We start from the raw sequence: 19,309 nt of genomic DNA, 5'->3' as shown, positions 1-19,309 counted from the left end.
GACGTTGGATAATTCTTATAATGAAGGAGAATTAGAAAAAAAAAAATAAGGAGGAAAATAATATTTAATAATTAATGCTACGAAAGATACACTGCTGTCATAGGGTTCAGTAAGAATACTACTGATTCTTGTTAAACGAGTTAGATATTTTTACCACCACCACCACCACTGTCTATCATCATTCACAGTGAAAGGATTTTGTGGTGGGGATTAATGCGAATGTTACGAACTTGAATAACAAAAAGCGAGGCCAAGAAAGAAGCACCAGTAGTTGCGATTGATTATCAAAACTGTTCGGAACTATCTATCAGAAACCAACCAACAAAGAATAGTTGTTTTTTTCTTTTTTTTTGTTTTTTTTTTTTTGATTTTTTACGATAAAAGATGTTTTCGTTGAGATTAATATCAAAAATCATTTACATTCTGTGTTTTATCGTCATCGTCATTTTACTTCCAATTCATGGTCAACTGGATGAAGGTAAGACAAACTATCTATCTTTTTTCGATTGAACAAAAATGAATTTTATCTCAAAGGATTGAACTTAATTTTTGGAACGTGACACGTCACAAATGACATTCATTCGTTAATTTTCGATTAATCAAATTTTAAAATTGTTTTTGTTAGTTTTATTCGATGTTCTTAACTTACGAGTCGAGTAATAAATCAATTGTAAAATTGATTTAATCAATTACAATACATTTAATTAATATATTCTTTCTTTAAAGTGAAAACTTTTTTAAAATTGAAGTGATAAAATAAAAAGAAAAGTATTGTTTTATTATTAAAGTTAAATTTTTATCATTAATTTTAAATGTTTGTAAAAACATTGCGCCTGTAAGAATGCAACCCTCCAGACACACTTTGAAAATGATGCTTGCGAGCGTCATCTGTCAGAATGGAAATGTTTGTTCTTCCCGAAAGATAGGCAACCCGTAATACATGGGTGTATAAACAGTTTGAGCTGAAAAAAATTCTCGTCTCAACAGGTGGCGCTCGCAAGCAACATTTTCAAACTGTGTCTAGAGGGTTGCCTACTTACAGGCGCGAATTTTTATAATTATTAAATAAATAATTATAAAAAAAAAACGTAAAAAATCATATTATAATTTTCACATTTAACTTGTATGATCTGCAGACATGTTTTTTCATTTTCATATTTCATTCGTTGAAATTAAATAAACAACTTGTCGTTGTTTTTCAGGAAGCGCATGTTCTATGAATGGAAAAAGTGGAATTTGTAAATTATTAACAGATTGTATTTCTGTATATAAATCGTTACTGGCCGGAAATCCGCCAGAAAAAAATTGTGGATATGCAAATCGTATACCTATTGTTTGTTGTCCTAACGATGTACCAACTTCTACTGATACTAAAATGAATGTAGAACAACCAAATCCTTCGAATGATGAACGTGGTGTTCTTTCTCGAGAAAGTGAGTTTATCATTGAATTAATTAATGTTCATATTTCATATAAACGTGATCTCGTGTTTATTTATATAATAACAATTCATTGAATATTGTTTCTTGTTTTTTTGTTTTTGTTTTTTCTTAGAATGTAGAGAATATTCTCAATACGTTTATCAACTTGTAAATCCACCAATTTTTCTTATCGGTTCAAAACCATTTAACACCTCTACATGTGGTATTAAGGGTAAAACATTGATCATCGGTGGTGAGAAAGCACTTGGAAAAGAATTTCCTCACATGGTGGCACTTGGTTATGAATCTGGCAAAGGTATTGAATGGAGTTGTGGAGGAAGTTTGGTCTCAAAGAGATTTGTTTTAACGGCTGCCCATTGTTTACGTTCAGTTGATAAGTTAGTCCAATTATTTATTTATAAGTTTTCTTGTTTATTTTTAACAATTTTTCAAAGATTACAACAGCTTATATCCATAAATATATTCAAAAGTTAATCGTTTTGTCAGTGTTGCTCCAACTGTAGCACGAGTTGGTGATTTAAATCTGGTATCAAAGGATGATGCAGCTAAACCGAAAGATTACAAAATTATTGACAAAATTCCAAATCCACAATACAAACCTCCATCGTTGTATCACGACATTGCATTACTTAAATTAGAAACCAATGTAGAATTTAATGAATATGTTAGACCTGCTTGTTTGCAATCAACTTTACCTGATTCACCTGAGAACAAAGCTACCGCAACAGGATGGGGTTACGTTGATTGGGGTAAGTGTAATAACATCGAATATTACAACATGTTGTAATAAAATATACATTCGTATAAATATGAATTTGTGATTTGTTTATTTTTTTTTTCAAATATTTTAGAAAACGAAACTAGATCGGACGATTTGTTAAAAGTCACTATAAATATTGTTAATCATACTGCTTGCAACACATTTACCTATTCAAATATTCGATTCAATCGAGGTATCGTCAACGATTCGCAAATATGCGCCGGTGAATATGGCAAAGACACTTGTGGGGTATATTGTTTTTTTCTATTTTTTATTTTCACTTGTACACCATCTCTGTATAATAAATATAAAATTATTTATTAATTCATATATTCATGTTTATATATTATATTTTAGGGTGACAGTGGTGGTCCATTGTTAATTTTCAATGATGATCATTATTGTATGTACAACATCATCGGTGTTACCAGTGCAGGCCAATTATGTGGTTTATATACTCCAGGAATCTACACTAGAGTATATAATTATATTCCTTGGTTGGAAAGTGTAATTTGGGCAGAACACGATTAATAATATTTTATTTTACATCGAATAAACATATCATTTAGTACTTCATTAATAATAATACTCGTAGATTAATTTAATCGTCGACATTTTAATCGATCTGTTCTCGCAATTTATTTTCATTTTCATTCTGAGAACAAATATATGAATTAAAATCCACTCTTAACATTTATTTCGAATGTAACAAACAAACAAAAAAGTATTTATTATTCCAGGTAATTTAATTTGCATAAATTCTGATCAAAAGACAAACAGACAAGGAAAAAAGAACCAAGTGTTATAACATTCAATTTCTAAATTTAAATATAACATAATTGATTGACATTATTTATTGAATACATTTATTTAAGATTGTGGTCGTACGAATAATTTATATATCAGATAAATAATATTTGTATTTTTATTTTAAAACGTAAAAATAAGAAACTCGTATAAAATCTTCTTAATGTGTGTATAAATTACGTGTCACGTTGTTTGTCCGCAATGGACTCCTAAATTAATGAACAGATTTTAATCAAATTTTGCACAATGTATGCCATTTCATTCAACTTGAAAGATAGGATAGTTTATATCTCAATTTATAATCGCAATGATTATAAATTGACTTAAAGACGTGTGTATCGGACTGATTGTGAGCCACAGCAACGCGTGGTCGAACACCATTGTTTGTCTCATAAAAAACGGAAATTATTTATGACTCGATCTAATATATATATATATATATGTCTGTATAAGTGAAAAAGAAGGTAGACGACACACATTCCAGAATATATTCGACATTGATCTTTAGACGCGCAAGCGCCGCCAGATTTTAGCTAGTTCAGTGTCTATCTCGGTCGAATTGGTTTCGTTCTTTCACACGTTTCAAGAGTCTAACAACTGTATCCGTTTATTTGCGTTTTTCTTCGAAAGAGATTACTACATATTATCGTTGAAAAGCTCCTCTTGATCTTTAAATCAAATATTGTGTGCAACGTGTGCAAAGCAATCGATATACTGAGATTCAATCTTTTATTTGATTCCCTTATATCAAACATTGACCAAGAGACTGTAAAAGAAGAAAAAAACAAAAACATATTTTTAAAAAAATAGTACGTCGAAACTCTTTATTAATGTATAATCAATTTTCAATAATAATTTTATATTTGTAACCCGAAATTAAAAAAAAAAAAAAACAGAAATATCAAATCGTTGAGATCATTAAATGAACATTAACAAATATACAAATAATATTTTGTTTGAAATTAATTACAATGAGTATTTATTTTAATTAGCAACAAATAATTGTATATATAGGTATACGTGTGTTTAGTTTAATTCAATGTCGGCCATTATCGATGCCTGTGGAAATGACACTGGATCACCTTCCATGTCCAAAGCGGAAGATAATTTATCGAACAGTGATGGACCATTGATTAGAAAAAGCGTTCATCAAAATAGTACCAGTAGTCTTCGTATAAGGTGATTATAAAGATACGTATCTCATAATAATAATAATTATTATTATTATTTGTGTATATATATATAATTGTATAATAATAATAATAATTTTTTTTTCTTTTTTGCTTAGTTCGGAAAATATTAATGGAACTACGATCGTCACGTCGCGTGGATCAACGCCGATCGGTGAAAAATCATCGAGGAAACGTTATTGTCTTTGGACATTAACATTTTTCTTAGCAATAATTGGCCTGTGTAATTTATTTTTAAGTATTACAATTATCGCAGTGTTACGAATAAGTCAAGGTATGGAAGCAATGGAAATGATACCAGATGAAAATCTCGTCAAATTTTACGGCCGTACAGATTTGGACAAAGTATTTTTGAATGTTCTTTTGATAATATATGATTTTGATTTTAATACGTGTAATCCTATATTTTATTGAATTTAATAAAACTTTATTCTAGCTTTGTTTACAATCCGGCGTATGTCAGAGTTACGGCGATGAACCTATGGAAATATCAACGGACAATGGTGGTATTAGAATCGATGTTAAGGGTAAATTGGATCATGAAAGTTCACGTTCACGTGTAGAACTACTTTCAAATGGTACGAGCATATCTCAAGTTAAATCGTTCGAAGTTAAAGATTCTCGTACTGGGGCTATTTATTTTACAACAGATTTTCCTAATTTTGGTCTACCAAATGGGATCCAGAAAATCGATGTAAAAATAGCACAGACACATAGAATAACGTCTCCAGTTAACGAAAGTTTAACAATCGATTCGAATGATCGAATTTCATTACACGGTGCTGAAGGTATCAAAATGGAAAGCAAAGAGATCGTCTGGAATGCTAGTAACGATGTCTTTCTTAAAAGTCTCAATGGAAATATCATATTTGATACGAAAAATGGTGTTATTATTGATATGGATAATATACCGATTGCACCAATGTTCGTACAAAATCCTACAGATCAAGAACAATTTAAAGTATGTATTTGCATGCCCCAAGGTAAACTTTTCAAGGTTCCTGTACGCATTGGTGCCAATGTAAGATCTGTCAATTGTGCTCGTATCAGTCGAACTCCCGAAAACGATCCTTGTTTGCGGTAAAAACATTTTTTCCATATAAATATTATTTCAATCTTCTTTAGATGCTTATTTCTACGACTAAACGCTCGACATACACCAAGTGTTTTTTTGAGCAAAACAAATCATTTGTCATATCATTTTTCTAAGATTGTCTTCTATATCTTACATCTTAGAAAATTGCATATCTTTTCTTTTATCAAATGAGTAAATTCATCATCGTAATAATATTAATACAAAAAAAATATATATATATATATATAAATCTATATAAAGAACAGATCACATTATTAATCTAAATGCTAACGAAAGACTTGAAATTTTCGTGTCATTGTTATTACATATCAACATAATAAATATAACATAAAATAACTGATATTTATATTTAATGTTAACAAAATATTTTGTAGATTAAACATAAAGACTTTTATTTTATTGGTCAAAAATGATATGACCATTATCAAATAAAACGTATGATTCTAATAACAATGGTATTCACAATTATGATGCCATTGTCATTATAAAATAAATCTTTGAAGTATTCGTCAACGATACGAAAAAAAAAATAAAGATCATATTACTTTTGATAAATGTATAATACGTTATATTAATAAACACAGATTGATGACAAAGATTAGTGATTTTTTACAAGAAGAATATATAATAATAATAAATTTTGAAAAGAAAATTCTAATCAATAATTGAAAAATTACGCATTTTCTGTAATCATCTCTTCGTTACTTTCTTCCATATCTTCTTGTTGTTCTTGTTCCGTAGGAGGTTCGTAAGCTTTCTCTAAAGGACTAGCAACAACACCACCTGACCATACACTCATTTCAATGGCTAGTTTATTAGTGCCCTCCAGAAGTGGTCTATAACCACCATGAGCTAAAACACGTAATAGGGTTTGAGCAGTCAAACATACTAAATCCTGCTGTTCCAAGGTCATCGCCGTGTGGACACGAATATTGCCACCCTCGCAAGGATCTGAAATACCTGAAATAAAATAAATATATGTAGAGAAAATATCAATGAAATATTACTATTTTTAATTGAAGAAATATACTACTACTATGTTACTCACCAGCTGACCCTGGAAGAAATAATCCTGAAGATAATAATTGAAGAACTCTCTTATAAGCTTGATTTATTGGCAATGCCTGTCTACTTGGATTATTCATTATCGCATTATGTGCAAGTAAATCCAACATCCATGGTGACAATGGTTCTAATCCTTCAAACCTACTTCTGAGATCACGCAATAATCTAATTAGAACTTTAATACTGGAATGATGAGCGTTCTCCTCAAACCAACGAGAGTGTCGAATTGCTGCTAAGTGTCCTACAATAATAAAAAACAACCAAATGATATTTCTTCATATATAAATATAAGTTTTTTAAAAATTAACTCATAATAATATAATCACCTTGACAGATTTGTACATCTAAATGTTGATCTGATTCCAATTTACGTAAATTTTGGTGTAAGGTTGTAATTAATACTCTTACGGTAGCTTCATTATTTGAAATATCAAATCCACGTTCCGTCTGTACAAGTCTGAACACTTCTTTGGGATTTCCGGTCTTAAGATCGGTATTGACTTTTGTTCCCAATGCTTCCACTGCTGTCTTAGTTGGAAGTGTTTTTAAAATTACAACAATGTCAGCAATATTGTGTCCTTTTATCATTGTTCCTTTTTTAAAACTACCAACTTGTCTCACTTCTTCTAATTGCTGTAAATGTTAATTATTTTTGTTTTCATTAATACATAAACATTTTTCTAATAATAATAATAATAAGAAGAAGAAGAAGAAGAAAATTTACATACACATGCTTCAAAAGTTCCAGGAGCAACAATTAAATTGTCCAAAACACTTTGCAATTTTGTAACCAAATTTAAAATAGAAGTTTGTTCCTTTTGAGTTGGACACATGTCTGTATTCTTTTTAACAAGAGCAGATTGAAGATCGGATTCATCTGGGGCAGCTTTGACACGAGGAAATGCTACTTCGCACAATGTATAATCAAATGGATGCCGTGGTAGAAATTGTTTCCTAGGAAATCCCATGCCGCGACCCATCCCACCTCTTCCACCTCTGAGCATTCCACCACGACCACCTCTTACCATAGTGTTCCTTCAAAATTAAATAATACATTATTTTCTTATTATTATTTTTTTTTTGTTTTATTATTAATTTTACTAATTAACAAAAATGTTTCTTTCAATTTTTTTCTGAGTATGCTTTCTTTTCTTAAATTTTTAATACAATTTATAATAATAAACATATAATTTATGAAATATAAAATTAATTACACAACAAATGATACATAAATTATCTTTAAATATGATAAAATTAATGAAGAAATGCGATCAATTCAATAAGACGCATCAAACATAACCTAAAATGAAACCTAAAATGAAAATAAAACTATTACTAAAGTTCTATTGCTAAAGTGAAATAATATTTGTATACTCACCACTGATAGATTGAAATAACAAAATAGAATAAATAAAATATTAATTTAACTATTATTTTACTTATTTCTAAAATATATATATATAGAGAGATGCGTATGCTGAAACCGGCTTTGGTGATTAATGTTGATTTGAAGAGGTACGGATTAAAAATAAGATGGCGTTTTCCGCGTATCAAAAGAATAACTGTATAATCAATATTGTAATTTAATCGTATTTTATTCATTTTGATAATAATATAATTATGTTTTGAAAAAACTTTATAAGATTTTATATAATAACAAAATATTATTTTATTATTATTATTTTTTTTAAATACATTTTGAACTATGATAGATCCAACAGATAAAATAGAGAGAGCATGTCAAGTTCTTTCTCAAGAAGTCAAAGGTTTGTATTAAATTAACAAAAATATAACACGAAATGCAATTATTATTAAATCTATATGAATTATGTAAAAAATAATTTAAAATAATTGTAAATATGTAATTATTGTGTATAATATTTTTGAGGTTAACAATATCTGTTTATTTTTATATTTACATATATATATATTCATATGTATATTTGTAAATTTATTTTCATTTTTTAGAGCTGTACTTAGGAAATGAAATAGCAGAAATAAATGGTACAATAGATCCTTTAATATTTTATCGTGATTATGTATCAAAAAACTTGCCAGTAATAATACGAAATGGTTGCGTACACTGGCCAGCTATTAAAAAATGGTCTATAAATTATCTTCGAGAGATTTTAGGAAATAAATTAGTTTCTGTAACTGTTACACCTAATGGTTATGCCGATGCAATAACAAAATGTGTTTTAGATGGTATAACGAAACAATATTTTGTTATGCCAGAGGAACGTTCTCTAACGATGACTAAGTTTTTAAATACTCTTGAAAATCCTGAATTAGAAAGTATATTTTATATTCAAAAACAGAATTCTAATTTTCAAGATTTCGCTGAACTTGAGGATGATATCGATACAGATATATCATGGGCTACGAATGCCTTTGGTAAAAAGCCTGACGCTATTAATTTTTGGATGGGTGATCAGAGAGCCGTAACATCTAGTAAAATTATTTTCTTTTTACAACAACAACAACAAAAAAATACAATTTTAAACTATAGCTTTTTACATTCATTTCATCTGTATCTTTAATTTGTAGTGCATAAAGATCCATATGAAAACATATATTGCGTAGTGTCAGGTGAAAAAACTTTCATATTACATCCTCCTACGGATTTACCTTGGATTCCATATGAAAAATATCCTCCTGCTGTTTATAAAGAAATAGAACCTGGAAAGTGGACTATTGAACCGGTCAATATTAGGAATAATCTAGAATCAGAATATTCGGAAAATTTTAATAGGATACCATGGATAGATATTGATCCTCTTAATTCAGATTATAATAGGTATTATTGTTTTGTAATCATAATGATTAATATAGAAAATATTTATTATCATTTTTCTTAATACAATAATATCACTTACTTTTATAGATATCCAAAATATAAAAATGTACAAAGATTAGAAGCAAGGGTAAAAGCAGGGGATATATTATATCTTCCTTCTCTTTGGTTTCATCATGTAAGACAATCACATGCGTGCATAGCTATTAATTATTGGTACGACATGGAATTTGATATTAAGTATGCATATTACAAAGCACTTGAGGTACTATGTCAAAGAATATAAAATACAATTTCTTTCATATTAAAAATGTGATTTTTTAATGTATATATATAAATTTGATATATATAAAAATAAAATATGAAATTCTATACCCTTATCGTATATTTATTGAAAGTTTTAATATTTTAAAAATACTATTATATATCATGGATAAATATTGAACCTTATAATCTAAATTATAATAGATTTAGTTAATAATAAAGTTATATAATTATCTATATTAACAAAATATTTGTCACGCGCGAAATCATAAATATTTCAAATTTAAAAATATGCAATTTGAAGCACCAGATGACGCTGGTGACAGCATTTAATAATATTAGGTTATGTATCTCATATCACCAAGTTTATATATCTTCTTGGTCTATAACATATGATTATTTTGTTCAATAAAAAAAAGAATAACAACACATATGTATTTAAATGTTAATTAATATTATTATGAAAAAATTTGAACACATATTTATTAATTATTAATTGTATATTCATTAAAGAGAATATTACAAAATGTCATTAACATCGCGTAAGTTTTCATTTATAATAATCTTGAAATAACAATGATTATATTTATTATAAATTTTATGAATTATATTTAACATGTGTATCTCATTGTATAATTATAATAATTTTTAGGATTATTTTTACAATATTTATGTCGATCAAAATGGCAAAGACGATATAATACTTTGGCTAATGTATCACCAAAAGATATACAAAATGACACTGTTTCGATTCAAAATGAACCATTTCAAACGTTCCGTACAATAGAATCCAATCCAATAAATCATAATGAACAACATTTGAATAGATTATATACAATACCAGACAATATTGTTCAAACATTTTATAAAATTAATGGAATTCCTGCTAACTATTTAAGGTTAGCTAATACTTTCAATGAATGTTCATTATTAGTTAGAAATCCTACGATAGAAATACTATCATATTTAGAACAGGCTGATTATAGTAGGCCTATAAACAAATATCTATTATGTATCCTTTTATAATATGTTTTTTTTACTTCATAAATTATACTACGTTAAATACATGTATATTTCTTTAATTGTAAATATCTATAGATGGAAAATATGGTACAGGAAAATCATTAGCGATAACGCATATATTACATTATGCTTTTATGAAAGAGATGATCATAGTTCACGTGCCTACACGTATGTAAAATTATCATTAAAATTGTATATCATCTTTCATGTTATACATAATATTTAATATTTAATTAATTACGTTTATTTCTTTTTTTAAATTTTAGCTACCCATTGGTTTAAAAATCCAAAAGAAATAGCTAATTCGACGACAATGCCAGGTATTATAGATTTACCGGTTGATGCAGGAAAATGGTTATTATATTTTAAAAGTCAAAATGAAAAACTTTTATCAAAACTTGATGTAAGTATTTGCAAATGTTTCATTTGTTAATCTGTGATTTTAATGAAAAAATTTGTTTTTTTTCTTTTAGCTCAGAATATCGAAAGATTATCAATGGAATATAAGAGAATTATCACCAAAGGGTACTCCCTTGTTAGAAATAATTGACTTTGGTATTAACAGAGTAAGATATGCAACAGGTGTAATAGATGCATTATGTACCGAATTAAAAGAATCTAGTATCGCAGGAAAGTGTAAAGTTTTAGTAGCTGTAGATGGTTACAATTCATTTTGGTCAAATCATACTAGAATACGTAATGATGCTAAAGTATGGATGAAATCTCAACAAATATCATTAACTTTGTCATTTCTAAATTTTGTAAAAGCTGATTGGTGTAATGGAGCTGCTGTTTTGGTAGTAGATAGTAAAATATGCAAGGTAATAATATATGATAAAATATAATTTATAATTTAAACTATTATATATAAAATATGATTATACGATTTTATCATATACTTTAATTGTTTTAATAGGACCGAAAGGAATATGTTAATCCACGATTTTTGCTTGGTAAAGAGGGTTTTGAATTTACAGATCCTTTTCTACCAATTTTGGTAGAAAATTATAATAAAACAGAATTTGAATCAATAATGGAATATTACAATGATCGAAAGTGGGTAAGAAATATAACTTCTGAAGGATTGGCAGAAATATGGGCATTGACTGCTGGAAATCCATGTGAAATAATGAAATTTTGTAGATCTTTATAAAAATATTACAAATAAAGTATGAAGTATATATATATATATATAAAACTTCTTTTTTTATCTTAAGTTATAATATATTATATTAAATAATATCTTAGTATAATTTTAAATACGTTTATATTATAATAATTTTAGGTGACATATAGAAAGAAATAAACAGCGATTTTTAAGCCTTGCTATACTTTATTGATTATTATAATATTATAATCCACAAAATCTAGAACATAAACATCTAAAAATGCATATATACATATATATATATGCATAATATATTTAAGAAAAGTATATAGAATTACCATATTCATTCGTTGGAATGTCTACTATAATAATATTCAAAAGTGTATAACTCTAAATTTTTATAAGGTTTCCCTTAAGTTTTTTTAATATAAGATATATTGTGTGTGTGTGTCAAAATAGTTTGCGTCATTCACGCACTGGAGACAACATGTCTAAAACTTTTCCAATATCACCGTCTTTGATTTCCAATAATTGAGTAAGCCAGCCACCCTCATTAGAAAATCCCATAGTCATCATAATGTCAACGGCATTTTGAATCTTCGGATTTGGATGATATACAACTTTTGGATGAGTTGGTTTTGATAATAATGGATAAAGATTTCCATTTGGCTCTTCTGTTACAGGAGCTGATGGAGTGTTAGCCTAAATGTTCCAAATTAATATAACTTATTTTTGAGATATATATTTTTGAATATCATTTGATTATATTCAAAATATATATATATCACAAATAATCATACCTTCTTTAGCACATTTTCGTAAATGGGTTCAGCCGAAGTAGAAGTAGAAGGCAAAGTTTGATCAGTAACAGGAACTTCAGGAGCAACAGAAGCAGAGCGTTCATTGTTCAGCATAGTCCAACCTTCGTCATCTGAGGATTTATCAGATTTTTCAGAAAGTGATTCTTTTTTATTAATTAAGGATGTTTCGTCATTAGTTTCAGGGTTATTATTCATATTTTTCTCATTCAATTTTCTCCCTTCACCGGGAAATTTAGCAGGAATTTCATCGGATGATTCTGCTGCTTTTGTTTCAGCTGGTTTATTGGGAACATTGTTCTGCGAAATGTCAGATCTTTCATCACTCTTAACTTTCATACTTATATCTATTCCAAGGGGATTCAAGAACTGTGCAATATTGTCTTCTACTATCTTTAAAAGATCAATATGTGGCTTAGCTTCTTTCTTAGCCTCTTTAGAAGAAGCAGAAGATTCATTAGTCGAAGGTATAGCTTCAGTTGCTGTCTCGGGTGGTTTTGGGATATTCTTCATGGGACACTCACCTGTATTATAGGTCCAATCATTAAAATAATCAGCAAAAGTGTCGACCCATGAAGAATTATCGCAATTTGCTCTAGATCTTGCGTAATGTCTTTCGTTCATAGTTGGACAATCTCTAGTTTCTTCTGATCTCGTATTATAGATGCTGCTTTTACGTATAAATTTTTTCATATGATGAACTAAGCGTTTACCATAGCGTGATGTCCATTGCAAAGGTACCGCTATACGAATCATGCAATGTTCTGGATGTAGTCCTTTAGATTCACAAGCAAAACATAAATCGTAATCTGGACATTCGATACATTTGTATCGAAAACCTTTAACATTCTTATTGCAACCATCACATAAGATATTATGATGTAACACTCCTGATACTTCTTCTGGTTGAACATGCACATTTCTCGGATTATCCTTATGTTTTATTATGTATAATCTAAGAGGATCTTGATGGGACATTTCCTCCAAAGCAATTTCCAATTCTTCATTGGTTGATATTGCAATATAATCATCTTCATCATCTAAAATATTAATAATACAAATCAATGAAAAATATTGTCTTTAAATAAATGTGTATCAAATTCAAACAAACAAAAAAACAAAAAAGATACATAAACATCTTAACATCGAATTAATCAATGGCTTCATTTACACGAATAAAATCATATTTTGTTTTTACCTTTCCAGGTAATGGCAAATTGTTTCCCTTGTAGACTTGGAAAAATGTTTTTTAATTTTTCCCTCAAAAGTGTGAAATTGGTCTCCTCTCTGGTCTCGAAAGTAAATCTACGAATTTCTTCTTCCTTCGAGGAACCGTCTGTTGCTAAATATGCTTTGAAGCGTCTCATTTTAAATACTATTTAACGAACAAAGAAATAATCTCAATTTTATGAAAACACTCGCGTACAAATGTAAAGAAATAATCCTTTATTTTGATTTAAATCTAATAGTAGATTAAAACTTGATAGAAAATATATTAATACAACGTGAAATGTCGATCGTTAATAAGACGCAGTATGTCTTCTTGTCAATTCTTTTATAGTTGTGTGTAGGGAGATATTGATCGCGTCATTGTCTACAGCGCATGTGTCGAATCAAAATGGTGGCAAGCTGACGAAGTAAAATTGAACTATGATTAAAATATATTGACCAAATTAAATGTATTTCTAATTAAACGTCTATTAATATTTTATTAATATTATTGAAAAAATAATTCAAATATCATTATTCGTCAATTTTTGATTATTATAATTAAAATATGACAACTATAACATTTAATTTGAGGTAGTATAATTCAGCGCCATTTTTGAATGAAATGCACAATTCAAAGTTGTACTATGTCAACTTCATTTCACACGTAAGAAATGACTCACACTATAAAGCGTGAAAGTTTAAAGTCATGTAACTATGTAATTGCATCATAGTCAGGAACATTCTAATGGATTTCTGATTTATTTCTTTAATCGTGAATTTATTTTTGTAATATACTACCAACATACGTGTACAATATAGAAGTATCAATTACTTTTTATATAAATATTCATTATTTTATAATTATCAAAATATCAATCGATATTTGTAATACTTGAAGATTAATAATATTAAATATTGTAAATATTACACCAATTATATTATATTAGATTTTAAGAAACTTAATGAATCTTTCATTTCCTGAAAAAAATTAATTTAAAATATATGAATAATAATAATAATAATAATAATATATATAATTATAATAGAAATAATTGAGATCATATAATTAATATTAAATTAATAAGAAATATAATTAAATAATTATATTATAATTGTTTAAACAATCATTACTTGACTATCCAGTTGTCAAGTGTGGGGTATTCACTTAAATTCTAACAAGTAACAATCATAGTTCTTTCTCCATACTGATAAGATTAGATAATTTAGATTTGCAATGATTTTATTTATACATTATATAGAGATTATAACTTTATATTAATTGTAAAATAATTGTAGCTCGATAAACTTGAAGTTGTCTACAAGAACAGACGTCTAATTGACTTCAGCAGTTATCAAACAAGTGTTTTGTTGAATTTTAAAAAGTGAATATCGAAATCATCTTTTTAATATAAGTAAGCTTAAATAAATTATATTTTCAATTATTTAATATTTATTTAAACAATATATGTTGTACATGTAATATATATATATATATAAAGCTTGTTATTAATTTTTATTATTTTATTTGAATCAACATAATATTCATTAAAATGTTTTATATATTCATGCATTATATTTATTAATTTCTAATGTTTTTTTAAATATTGCATAACGCGAATATATTCACAATTTATATAATGTTCGCTGATTGGTTACAGGTATAATAACGCTGTGAGCATGTCTGGCGCGAATTTTAATTGATTGAAGTGTTAATTCAAACGAGACTGTTATGTTGAATTGTTTGAAAATCCAAAATCAAAAGGAATCTCCGATACCTGATTTTTTTCATATATAATAATTAGTTATCCTTCTTTTTTTTTGCTGCTATTTAAATGTTTTTTATTTATGCACAAATCGTAAGAAAATAGTAATTTTGTATATTAGAGTTACGATTAGGATTTAGAACTCTAACTCTAAAACCCCTGAAAACGTGATATTATTTTTGATATAATGTATATATCATATATTATATGTTATACATTCCATCGTAAATAATATCGAGCCAATAACTGCTTAATATTAACTTTCAACTTAACTTATAATTAATATCATATTTGGTATCAATGAAAAGTTTCAAGTGTTAGATTACTCAAAAAGATAAAATATACGACGGTTGTTATGTTCTGCAAAATATGATAATGTATTTTCTCGCTATAAATCTATGTACATAATTAGATACAATAACATTATCTGTAAAAATAATTGTGATTCGTACTATAATTTTCGTTGCATAAACGAACACTTGATTTTTAGAATATATTTTATTAAACTTGAAAGTTATTTAACTACTTTCAAGTATTATATTACATTTGAATATTTCTCTCGAAACGAATAATTTATTTCTTAATAAATATAATTAATACTTTATTTTTTTTTTTGAAAAAAAAAAAACTTAAAATGATTAATTGATTTTATTATATAATTCAAAATTATTATTTTGTATGTTTCATTTATATTTAGTTAAAAGAATAGTAGGAACGCTCATATTACATATATTACATTAGTTGATTTTATCGATACTGTTTTAAAAGTATTGATCTATATTTCGATATTATATTTAATCAATAATTTGAATCTTTTCTTAGATCTAATTTTTCTTTTCCAATTTCAAAAATTGATATTTAAGTGCCCTCTCTGTGTATTGTGGTATATCACAGAATAATATTTCCTTCTCAATATTGTATTTGTGATTGTTAACCATAACATAGTTCTTTGGTTGTATTTTATTTCTCAATAATTTGATGTATCTCAAATAAGTGAGAGGGTGAAATATTCATATTTCTTTTTTCTACAAATGATCTTCATCCGATTCGTGTGATGTTGGTATACAAGAAAGTACAGAATTTTCAGACACCGATTCATCCTCTGCTGTTTCTTCCAGATCATTATTACTATTAAATGATAAATGTTCTATTAATACTAATGAACGCATTTGTTCTAAAACTTGATGTAAAGAATCAGATCTTTGATCCACTCTGTCATTTAATGGCGTAGCATCACCACTTGCAGTTCCACCAGCTGGTGTTTGTGGAGTATTACTTGGTGGTATAGGAGTACTTGTACCATCTCCACCTAAGTTAAAAAAAAAAAAAAAAAAGAAAACATGTTTAATTTTATCATTCTACGTTTGTAAACTTTATCAATAGTACATACTTATAGTATCACTTTCAGGACTTGCAGGTCTTTCTGCTCCTCTTATTTCTCTAATCATTTCTTCTTCTTGAACATTCAGTCTCAAACCAGCGACTCCTTTTTTTGGAACATTATACAAATCTCGTTTAATTCTTCTTCTCCTGGAAGGATCATTCCTACGTAATTGGTGCATGGAACCAAAATCCGCAATATATAAAAACCCTGCAATTAATAAATCACAAGTCCTCTTTCCTTGTTTGTAAGCAGTTTCTAATTCAAGGCTTGTACGTTGATCATATTGCCACCATCCTGTAACAATTTGTTTTATGAATACAACTTACTTTAATACATATTATCTATTTTATCGATAATAAATTATTGCGTAGAATGAAATGTTTGTTCTTCAATTAGAGGACACTTTTAGGAAATAAATATAAATTTAGAAAAAATATATTTTTTTATTTAAAAAAATATCAAAACACTATTACATAATAAGTAGTATTATTATAAATGATCGTTGATTGTAATTACATTTTATAATGCAGTTATAAATTGTATTAACTAACGTTTTCAATTGTTTATCTGTTTCATCAATTTCGTTTAGGTTTTGCCTTTCTATTACTATAAATGCCTACATTAATTCAAACTATTTTTCCAAGATTTAAATTTCAAATACATATTATTAATATACGCTTATAAATGCAACATAAACAGGTACTTTACTTTAATAAGTAAACTATCGTACACCTGAAACTCCTTTACATTGTGCATCATTTCTATCACGTTTGATATTTCTTTTGTAACGTGGCTGATATTTTCTGTACTGACATTTCTTTTCAAAGTCAATCACATAAAGTATGCCACAGATCAACATTTCACATTTAGTATCACCTAGTTCATATACAGTCTCCAAATCCTTGTTGATCCTTGAATCATACTTCCACCAACCTAAGAAGTGGTAGAATATCAACTTTTCTATGTGCGCGTGCTAATTTTACAAATTTACCTAAGCATGCCTGACTCTCTCAATGCAAAAAGATAAAAACTAAATTCTCTTCAATTTTCAAATATACAGAAACTACTGATACTTTTGTCTATTTTGCAAAATAAGTGATAAATACAATCATACACTTTTCATGTTTATATTGTAGCTTCTTCATTGGATTTTCCTAAACTAATTAACTTCATTAGTGTCTATTCTATTTTTATATTGTTTTCTATAGAGATACATTGACCTTAATAAATACACGCGCTCACATATAGTTGTAAGAACAATTAATATATACAAACAAATAAAAATAAATATTACCATTTCTGCCTTCGTAAAACCATTGATATTCTTCCTCTGGTCGTTCTAATTCCTTTAATTCATCGACTTCTACCAATTGTGGTCTTTCAACAAAATCAGATGGCATTTCTTGACGACACATAGGACACCTTTTATTGTGATTAGCAACACCCTTTACGCATAAATAGCAGTAAATATGATTGCAAGGTAATCTTGCTGGATGTATACAAGGTTGAAGACAAACAGCACATTCTGGTATCGTTACAGAACCTGCTGAATAAACCCTCTTGATAATATTTTTTTTGTCAATTTAAATCATACAACAAATGAATCATTTCATATTCCAATTTATCGATCACTTTGATATAAATCCATACCTTCTTTATCTTCATTACTGTCCTTTTCTTTTTCCATCATCGTCCCATTAGATGCTTCTGACAAATTATGTTTGGCTTGAGCCATCGTAACGAAATATTTCAATCAAAACTGTTCTATACTACATGGAATCTTTTAACGTTTAGTTTGTAAACATCAACACGTATTGGAAAAGTCCTGAACTCATCTCCCTCACTTTCCTAACCCTTTCATCCTGCCATCTACAGAATAAACTATTAATTACATAGAAATAATACGCGTGTGTGTTTACATGAAAAATAATCAAATTCAATTGAAAAATCATTTAAATCGATCTAATAAATTCGATTAATTTACACGAACAATTTTTGAATAGTTATGTTACTATTAAGTTAAACAGAAAAATAGATATTTCAATTATTTTTATTAATTGTTCAATAATTACTAACAAAAAAATAGTAAATATATATATATATATAGAAATAGATAAGATAAATATTATTTATTTTATTTACTTACAACAAATGAAAGTTTAGTGTAAAATTTATATTACGTATGAACCAGCTATTAATAATGAACAGAGAATATATATATATATATTCTTTACTTATGTAATGTTTCTATGTTAGTGCAAATTTGTATACAAACTTATAAATTTAATAATTTTTTCTTTACACGACTGTATTTTTCTGTTTTTTTTTTATAGAATTCTATAAATAACTCGTTGTATCATTCACAACGGTTATATAGGATTAAAATTACTTACAATAGAAATGTTTCAGTTGATTGAAATTAATTTGAAGATTTGATTTAATTACTATCGTCCTTATGTGTTAAAGTTCATGAAAATCATAATATTGTAATAGAAATATTAATATTCTAAATAGAAAAAAAATAGAAGAAAAAAAATAATTCTACTACGTACTAATTAATAAAGTTTAGGAAAGCATGGCTGT

General features: G+C 27.4%; 7 protein-coding genes across 15 annotated transcripts; 4 read left to right on the top strand and 3 right to left on the bottom strand.

Annotated features, from left to right (window-relative positions):
- Nucleotides 1-262: 262 nt before the first annotated feature.
- On the top strand, nucleotides 263-2,886 carry LOC107067465 (venom protease). The gene is made up of 6 exons (XM_015323006.2): nucleotides 263-478; nucleotides 1,203-1,433; nucleotides 1,555-1,819; nucleotides 1,929-2,191; nucleotides 2,294-2,451; nucleotides 2,560-2,886. Exons 1-6 carry the CDS (start codon nucleotides 385-387, stop codon nucleotides 2,731-2,733), a joined length of 1,185 nt encoding a protein of 394 aa, XP_015178492.2. The 5' UTR covers nucleotides 263-384; the 3' UTR covers nucleotides 2,734-2,886.
- Nucleotides 2,887-3,309: 423 nt separating this feature from the next.
- On the top strand, nucleotides 3,310-5,405 carry Scgbeta (sarcoglycan beta). 3 transcript variants are annotated; one of them, XM_015323015.2, is made up of 5 exons: nucleotides 3,310-3,818; nucleotides 4,024-4,188; nucleotides 4,298-4,544; nucleotides 4,636-4,777; nucleotides 4,850-5,405. In XM_015323015.2, exons 2-5 carry the CDS (start codon nucleotides 4,049-4,051, stop codon nucleotides 5,281-5,283), a joined length of 963 nt encoding a protein of 320 aa, XP_015178501.1. In that variant the 5' UTR covers nucleotides 3,310-3,818; nucleotides 4,024-4,048; the 3' UTR covers nucleotides 5,284-5,405. The 3 variants fall into 3 exon arrangements, with proteins under 3 accessions (XP_015178501.1, XP_015178500.1, XP_015178499.1); XM_015323014.2 differs by having other exon boundaries at nucleotides 4,040-4,188; nucleotides 4,636-5,405; XM_015323013.2 differs by having other exon boundaries at nucleotides 4,636-5,405.
- A 431-nt stretch (nucleotides 5,406-5,836) lies between these two features.
- LOC107067468 (interleukin enhancer-binding factor 2 homolog) lies at nucleotides 5,837-7,962 on the bottom strand. Its single transcript, XM_015323016.2, has 5 exons — nucleotides 7,739-7,962; nucleotides 7,089-7,395; nucleotides 6,687-6,993; nucleotides 6,344-6,601; nucleotides 5,837-6,255 (listed from the first exon to the last, which is right to left on the bottom strand). Exons 1-5 carry the CDS (start codon nucleotides 7,960-7,962, stop codon nucleotides 5,969-5,971), a joined length of 1,383 nt encoding a protein of 460 aa, XP_015178502.2. The 3' UTR covers nucleotides 5,837-5,968.
- Nucleotides 7,963-7,984: 22 nt separating this feature from the next.
- On the top strand, nucleotides 7,985-9,526 carry LOC107067380 (Jumonji domain containing 7). The gene is made up of 4 exons (XM_015322828.2): nucleotides 7,985-8,126; nucleotides 8,329-8,811; nucleotides 8,908-9,157; nucleotides 9,245-9,526. The coding sequence occupies exons 1-4, from the start codon at nucleotides 8,066-8,068 to the stop codon at nucleotides 9,438-9,440; spliced, it is 990 nt and encodes a 329-aa protein (XP_015178314.2). The 5' UTR covers nucleotides 7,985-8,065; the 3' UTR covers nucleotides 9,441-9,526.
- A 234-nt stretch (nucleotides 9,527-9,760) lies between these two features.
- mRpS29 (mitochondrial ribosomal protein S29) lies at nucleotides 9,761-11,630 on the top strand. Its single transcript, XM_015323050.2, has 6 exons — nucleotides 9,761-9,960; nucleotides 10,071-10,430; nucleotides 10,517-10,609; nucleotides 10,708-10,844; nucleotides 10,915-11,262; nucleotides 11,358-11,630. Exons 1-6 carry the CDS (start codon nucleotides 9,945-9,947, stop codon nucleotides 11,592-11,594), a joined length of 1,191 nt encoding a protein of 396 aa, XP_015178536.1. The 5' UTR covers nucleotides 9,761-9,944; the 3' UTR covers nucleotides 11,595-11,630.
- A 124-nt stretch (nucleotides 11,631-11,754) lies between these two features.
- Nucleotides 11,755-13,939, bottom strand: ref(2)P (refractory to sigma P). Its single transcript, XM_015323051.2, has 3 exons — nucleotides 13,566-13,939; nucleotides 12,350-13,407; nucleotides 11,755-12,251 (listed from the first exon to the last, which is right to left on the bottom strand). The coding sequence occupies exons 1-3, from the start codon at nucleotides 13,732-13,734 to the stop codon at nucleotides 12,015-12,017; spliced, it is 1,464 nt and encodes a 487-aa protein (XP_015178537.1). The 5' UTR covers nucleotides 13,735-13,939; the 3' UTR covers nucleotides 11,755-12,014.
- A 2,133-nt stretch (nucleotides 13,940-16,072) lies between these two features.
- On the bottom strand, nucleotides 16,073-19,271 carry Rnf146 (Ring finger protein 146). Of its 7 annotated transcripts, none has more exons than XM_015323084.2 (6): nucleotides 19,120-19,271; nucleotides 18,377-18,607; nucleotides 18,021-18,272; nucleotides 17,459-17,659; nucleotides 16,733-17,020; nucleotides 16,073-16,651 (listed from the first exon to the last, which is right to left on the bottom strand). In XM_015323084.2, exons 2-6 carry the CDS (start codon nucleotides 18,459-18,461, stop codon nucleotides 16,368-16,370), a joined length of 1,110 nt encoding a protein of 369 aa, XP_015178570.1. In that variant the 5' UTR covers nucleotides 18,462-18,607; nucleotides 19,120-19,271; the 3' UTR covers nucleotides 16,073-16,367. The 7 variants fall into 7 exon arrangements, with proteins under 7 accessions (XP_015178570.1, XP_015178569.1, XP_015178572.1 ...); XM_015323083.2 differs by having other exon boundaries at nucleotides 18,377-18,595; XM_015323086.2 differs by having other exon boundaries at nucleotides 18,021-18,269; nucleotides 18,377-18,595.
- Between the last annotated feature and the right edge of the window lie 38 nt (nucleotides 19,272-19,309).

Source organism: Polistes dominula, unplaced genomic scaffold, assembly GCF_049000335.1.
Source record: "Polistes dominula isolate Pdom_NZ unplaced genomic scaffold, Pdom_raw_medaka contig_20, whole genome shotgun sequence".
Classification (NCBI taxonomy): Eukaryota; Metazoa; Arthropoda; class Insecta; order Hymenoptera; family Vespidae; genus Polistes; species Polistes dominula.
The sequence above is the reverse complement of the archived record's forward strand: the minus strand, read 5'-3'. Positions and strand labels throughout refer to the sequence as shown.

Coding starts and splice junctions, on each gene's coding strand:
- Scgbeta (XM_015323014.2), top strand. CDS start 4,049: ATGTCGGCCATTATCGATGCCTGTGGAAATGACACTGGATCACCTTCC. Junction 4,189..4,297: donor ACCAGTAGTCTTCGTATAAG/GTGATTATAAAG, acceptor TTTTTTGCTTAG/TTCGGAAAATATTAATGGAA. Junction 4,545..4,635: donor GCCGTACAGATTTGGACAAA/GTATTTTTGAAT, acceptor ACTTTATTCTAG/CTTTGTTTACAATCCGGCGT.
- LOC107067468 (XM_015323016.2), bottom strand. CDS start 7,962: ATGAATAAAATACGATTAAATTACAATATTGATTATACAGTTATTCTT. Junction 6,602..6,686: donor AGATGTACAAATCTGTCAAG/GTGATTATATTA, acceptor TTATTATTGTAG/GACACTTAGCAGCAATTCGA. Junction 6,256..6,343: donor ATTTCTTCCAGGGTCAGCTG/GTGAGTAACATA, acceptor ATTTTATTTCAG/GTATTTCAGATCCTTGCGAG.
- Rnf146 (XM_015323084.2), bottom strand. CDS start 18,461: ATGGCTCAAGCCAAACATAATTTGTCAGAAGCATCTAATGGGACGATG. Junction 18,273..18,376: donor CAGTAATGAAGATAAAGAAG/GTATGGATTTAT, acceptor GGGTTTATTCAG/CAGGTTCTGTAACGATACCA. Junction 17,660..18,020: donor GTTTTACGAAGGCAGAAATG/GTAATATTTATT, acceptor ACCACTTCTTAG/GTTGGTGGAAGTATGATTCA.
- mRpS29 (XM_015323050.2), top strand. Junction 10,431..10,516: donor TATAAACAAATATCTATTAT/GTATCCTTTTAT, acceptor AAATATCTATAG/ATGGAAAATATGGTACAGGA. Junction 11,263..11,357: donor TAGATAGTAAAATATGCAAG/GTAATAATATAT, acceptor TTGTTTTAATAG/GACCGAAAGGAATATGTTAA.
- LOC107067465 (XM_015323006.2), top strand. CDS start 385: ATGTTTTCGTTGAGATTAATATCAAAAATCATTTACATTCTGTGTTTT. Junction 1,820..1,928: donor TGTTTACGTTCAGTTGATAA/GTTAGTCCAATT, acceptor TCGTTTTGTCAG/TGTTGCTCCAACTGTAGCAC. Junction 2,452..2,559: donor ATGGCAAAGACACTTGTGGG/GTATATTGTTTT, acceptor ATTATATTTTAG/GGTGACAGTGGTGGTCCATT.
- LOC107067380 (XM_015322828.2), top strand. CDS start 8,066: ATGATAGATCCAACAGATAAAATAGAGAGAGCATGTCAAGTTCTTTCT. Junction 8,127..8,328: donor TCTTTCTCAAGAAGTCAAAG/GTTTGTATTAAA, acceptor TTCATTTTTTAG/AGCTGTACTTAGGAAATGAA. Junction 9,158..9,244: donor CTTAATTCAGATTATAATAG/GTATTATTGTTT, acceptor TTACTTTTATAG/ATATCCAAAATATAAAAATG.